Genomic DNA, 5,473 nt, shown 5'->3' with positions numbered 1-5,473 from the left:
AAATTCTGTTTCTATCACTTCCCTACTCGAGGACGAATAGGAGTTAAGCTTGGGGATGCTGATACGTCTCCAACATATCTATAATTTTTGATTGTTCCATTCTGTTATATTATCAATCTTGGATGTTTTATAATCATTTTATAGTCATTTTATATTATTTTTGGTACTAACCTATTGACATAGTGCCAAGTGTCAGTTGCAGTTTTCTGCATATTTTTTACATCGCAGGAAATCAATACCAGACGGAGTCCAAACACAACGAAACTTTACGGAGATTTTTTTGGACCAGAAGGAACGTAACGGGCCTTGGCTGCGCCTGGGGGTGCCTCGAGGAGGGCACAACCCACATGGGCGCGCCAGGAGGCCCAGGCACGCCCTGGTGGGTTGTGCCCACCTCGGGTGCCCCCCGGACCGCCTCTTTTCTCTATAAATACCCCAATATTCCAGTAACCCTAAAGGCATCGATGAAATATTCATCCAGCCACCGTAGAGTCCAGAACCACTAGATCCAATCTAGACACCATCTCGGATGGGGTTCACCACCTCCATTGGTGCCTCAACGATGCTGCGTGAGTAGTTAAATGTAGACCTTCGGGTTCGTAGTTAGTAGCTAGATGGCTTCATCTCTCTCTCTCTGAATTCTCAATACAATGGTCTCTTGGAGATCCATATGATGTAACTCTTTTGCGGTGTGTTTGTTGGGATCGATGAACTTTGAGTTTATGATCAGGTCTATCTTTTTATATCCATGAAACTATTTGAGTTTCTTTGGTCTCTTTTATGCATGATCTCTTATAGCCTCGTCTTTCTTCTCCAATATTTGGGTTTTGTTTAGCCAACTTGATCTATTTATCTTGCAATGGGAAGAGGTGCTTTGTAGTGGGTTTGATCTTATGGTGCTTGATCCCTGTGACTGAAAGGGAACCGACACATATGTATCGTTGCTACTAAGGATAAAACGATGGGGGTCTATCTCTACATAGATAGATCTTGTCTACATCATGTCATTGTTCTTATTGCATTACTCCATTTTTCCATGAACTTAATACACTAGATGCATGCTGGATAGCGGTCGGTGTGGGGAGTATAGTAGTAGATGCAGGCAGGAGTCGGTCTACTAATCTTGGACGTGATGCCTATATAATGATCATTGCCTGGATATCCTCATGAGTATTTGAAGTTCTATCAATTGCCCAACAGTAATTTCTTCACCCACAGTTTGCTATTTTTCTCGAGAGAAGCCACTAGTGAAACCTACGGCCCCCGGGTCTCTTTCTCATATATTTGCCTTTGCGATCTACTTTTTCCTTGCATTTATTTTGAGATCTATTAAACCAAAAATACAAAAATACCTTGCTGCAATTTATTCTTATTTATTTCATTTGGCGTTCGATCTATCAATTTACTACAAATTTATCTCACGTCCGTTTGCCTACTTGAGGCTCCGTACCCCGGAAGGGATTGACAACCCCTTTGACACGTCGGGTTGCAAGGATTTGTTATCTATGTGCAGGGGTTGTTTACGTTGTGTTGCTTGGTTCTCCTACTGGTTCGATAACCTTGGTTTCATATCTGAGGGAAATACCTACCGCCGCTGTGCTGCATCATCCCTTCCTCTTTGGGGAAATACTGACGTAGCTTCAAGCGACATCACCTCTCTTCATACATGTGCACCCTAGGGGCGTCGTGAATGAGGTCACATGGTAGGACGACCTCGGCTCCGTACACCATGAAAAAGGGTGTATAGCCGGTGGAATTGTTAGGTGTAGTACACAGGCCCCATAGCATGGAGTCAAGCTCCTCCACCCAGTGACAATCGGCCTCCTTTAGGGAGCGGACCAAGTGTGGCTTTATGCCACTTAATACGAGTAAGTCAGCACGTTCAACTTGTCCATTCATTTGGGGGTGGAAACGGAGGCATAGTCGAGCTGAATGCCCATCTTTGCGCACCTCGCGTTGACTTCCTTGGCTGTGAAATTCGTGCCATTGTCCGTGATGATGCTATGGGAAACACCATAGCGGTGTACTACACCTGATGTAAAGTCGAGGACCTGCGATGCTTCGGCTGTTGTTGCCGGCTTTGCCTCGATCCACTTTGTGAATTTATCAATCATGACGAGTAAGTATTTCTTATTGTTCGAACCCCCTTTAGGAGGGCCTACCATGTCGAGCACCCAGACCGCAAAGGCCAGGTAATTGGGATGGTCCAAAGAGTCGTGGGGGCATATGACTTTGGTTGGCAAAGACCTGACAACTAGGACAACGCTGAACCAAGGTTTGTGCGTCCTCTTTGGCAGTAGGCCAATAAATTCCTGCTCGGAAAGCCTTGCTAACTAAAGCTCGAGCTACGGCATGATGGCCACTCATGCTGGAGTGTATTTCAGCAAGGAGTTGGCGTCCTTCCTCTTCGGATATGCACCTCTGGAGGACGCCCGTAACGCTTCTTTTATACAACTCGCCTTCATGGACCTGATAGGCCTTTGATCGGCGAATTATCCTTCTTGCTTCGGTTTGATCGCCGGGCAGCTCGTTGCGGAGTAAATATCCGAGGAAGGGCTCGGTCGATGGTGAGATAACTGCCATTACTTCATGGGCCGAGTATGCTTCTTCGACCGCCAAGCCTCCTATTATGCCTTCGTCATCCTTGGATGCCGAGGAGTTGAGTTTGCCGGCGTCCGCAGGGGTTGTGGCAAAGCTTTCGCCTCGCCAAGTCACGGATGGCTTGAAGAGCCGCTCTAGGAACATATTTTCTGGGACAGGGTCGCATTTGGCTCCCTTCCGCGCGAGTATACCGGAGGCTTGATTGTTGTCTCGTGGCACGTGGTGGAATTCCAGGCCCTCAAATGGGCCAAGATAGCCAAAACAGCGTTTTGATATGCGGTCATTTTTGGATATTTGGCATCGAAATCCCCATTGACTTGTGACTTGACGGCCTCGAATCTTTGGATATCTCGGGAAAAAAAATGTATTGTTATACAAAATACTTGGTTTGGTCAATTGACAAAGGCAACATGCACTTCAGAGCAACAAAACTTGCTATCTTAGCGCGGGGGGGGGGCATAAAACATAGCGATCTCCTCAACAGCTTTTCTAGTCTTTTATCCATCTCCGTTTCCTAGGATGTCATTGCCTTGCTATATAAACCCGGTCATAAACCCAACTTCTTGTACGTTCAAGCAAAGATCTCAACAAAGCAATGTCGAAAGCTGAAGATATGCTGTGCCTTGTTTTACACGGTCACAAAATCTACACATAGAACTGCAAAAATTCATGAAAACTTGCAAATCTGGATTTGGACTCCTTTACTATTTTGTAATTTTCATTCAAGCATCTGTGCTGCAATAGTGTATTGCTTTTGAGTGTCAAATATGGCATAAGTGACTACAACCATTACATTGGTAATCATAAGTTACTGCAACCATTATATTGCTGATCATAACTGACCACAACCATTACATTGATAACCATAAGTGACTACAACCTCACAAGCTGTTGTAGGCTTGTAGCAGACTAGTATCAACTATGACAAACAAGGCGGTTGAGGTCTTCCGTTTCTCGATCCACCATGGCAACGCCAGACTCCAGCCATGCCAGCACGCGTTCGTCGTGGAGCAGCTCCGGGGTGAAGAGGTTCTTCCAGCCGGCGCACCAAGCCGCGGCCTCCCCCGACGACGGCCTCGCGGACTGCAGCCAGTGGCGCAGCGCACTCTCCCATTTGCCGAAAAACTCCTGCTCTAGGATCGACACCACGTCCTCGGTGCGCACGAGAGGCGTCGACGACATCACCTCGCGGAACTTAGTGTCGCGCTGCTTTGGTGGTGTGATCTTGAGCTGTTGCAGCCATCGTGTGAGCTTAGGCAAGATGTGACGCCGGGAGAAGATCTCCCAATGCGTGGGGCCGAAGTAGTCTTTCCATGGGGAGATGATGTCGAGGCTGCCGCCGCTGATCTTGCTCTCCACGGTGCCGTAGAGGCTCTCCGGCAAGTGTCCGATCAAGGGGATCCACGGACGTAGCCAGTGGTCGCAGCCCGGGCTCCACAACGGCTCCCACTCTCGCGCTTTCACGGCGATCCTCGGCTTGAGGACCCGCTCGACGATGTGCTGCACGGCCCGAGAAGGCAGCGCGGCCCTCCACGCCCCCAGCGCACACTTCTTCCCCCGGAAAGCCTCCTCGGACTCCACGATCGCCGCCAGCGCCTCCGCCGTCTCCACGCTATCGTCGCCTTGGAGCTTCACGTCGCGCAGCAGCGCGAGGGTCCTCTCGTAGCACTCCCGTTCGAGGCGCAGGGCTCGTGAGACGGCCGCCGACTCGTGCCACTCGTCTTGGGCTGGCGGCGACGGCGCCGGCGCGCCCTGCAGGCCGTTCTTGTACGTCTTTTCGGAGTGGCCGATGCCGGCGGTTGAGCAATGCCTGATGGCTTTTATAGGGGCGATGATGCCCTGGCCGTGCGCGCCGAGGCCCGAGCCTTGCTTGTAGTTCCACAGCCGCATCATCTTGGCCACCGGTGCGGTGGTGCGCGCGAGGCTGCCCGGCATCTTGAACGGGTACGACGAGTCGTCGTCCTCGTCGAGCAGCGCTGCGGTGAAGCTGCGCTTCAGGAGCGCCATGCCGCCGACGTTGCCAGGCGAGGACCAAACAGGGAACGTCGCTGCTGCTTGGAACCGGCCGGCGTGCTGTTCCTTGTGCTGATCGATGCGTATGCTATGAGAGTCATTATATAACTACTAGGCAGGCTGTTACTAGAAGCTAACCAATCGACTCCGTTTTGGAGACGAGCCCTTGAACGCGTTTCCGTTTCCGACAAAGCATCTTATTTACTGAGATAACTACTTGTCTACTTTGCATAATACACCAACATTTCGGTACATACGCGGAGAGCATTTTTCATAGACGGTGGAACGGGGGCTCACAATTTTTCTTAAAAAAAAAAAAGCATAACCACTGCATCAGGGCTATACATACAGCCATATATATTATTAATAATGCAAAATCCAGCAGCCGAACCCCATAGAATCGGAAATAAAGCGGAAAATAAACCATGGGGCTGTATACCTCGCGATAGTAACTCCTCCAGATAACCACTAATCCCTATGATACAAGACACAACATATAAACAAAAAATACAGAACTCCTAGGCTATGCCTTCAAGAAGGAATCGCCCCACGTGCGCCGATGGTGGCGAGTCCATCACAAGGTTGAACTCCGGATTCTCATCCCCAAAGCCAAGCTTCAATCCACGACCTTCAGCGAGGACATGACACATGCACGCGGCGACATAGTCTGATAAGAAATCTTGTGTTTCCATCGAAGTGCATAAACTCGTCGCTGAAGCCGTCTGTACCATCCGCCTTTATCTGTCTACCGACACCTCGATAGCCGGATATCTCTGGAGGAGACAACAGAAGACAAAGACGTCCCATGCCGCTTGCCTCCCGCTACTGCCGCACCTCCTTCGATCGACAGCAACAGGCT

At 49.6% G+C, this 5,473-nt stretch overlaps 1 protein-coding gene across 1 annotated transcript; it reads right to left on the bottom strand.

Moving 5' to 3' along the window:
* Window positions 1-3,226: 3,226 nt before the first annotated feature.
* On the bottom strand, window positions 3,227-4,678 carry LOC123166018 (septin and tuftelin-interacting protein 1 homolog 1). The gene has a single exon (XM_044583781.1). It carries the CDS (start codon window positions 4,606-4,608, stop codon window positions 3,517-3,519), a length of 1,092 nt encoding a protein of 363 aa, XP_044439716.1. The 5' UTR covers window positions 4,609-4,678; the 3' UTR covers window positions 3,227-3,516.
* Between the last annotated feature and the right edge of the window lie 795 nt (window positions 4,679-5,473).

Source organism: Triticum aestivum, chromosome 1D (genome assembly GCF_018294505.1).
Source record: "Triticum aestivum cultivar Chinese Spring chromosome 1D, IWGSC CS RefSeq v2.1, whole genome shotgun sequence".
Classification (NCBI taxonomy): Eukaryota; Viridiplantae; Streptophyta; class Magnoliopsida; order Poales; family Poaceae; genus Triticum; species Triticum aestivum.
The sequence above is the reverse complement of the archived record's forward strand: the minus strand, read 5'-3'. Positions and strand labels throughout refer to the sequence as shown.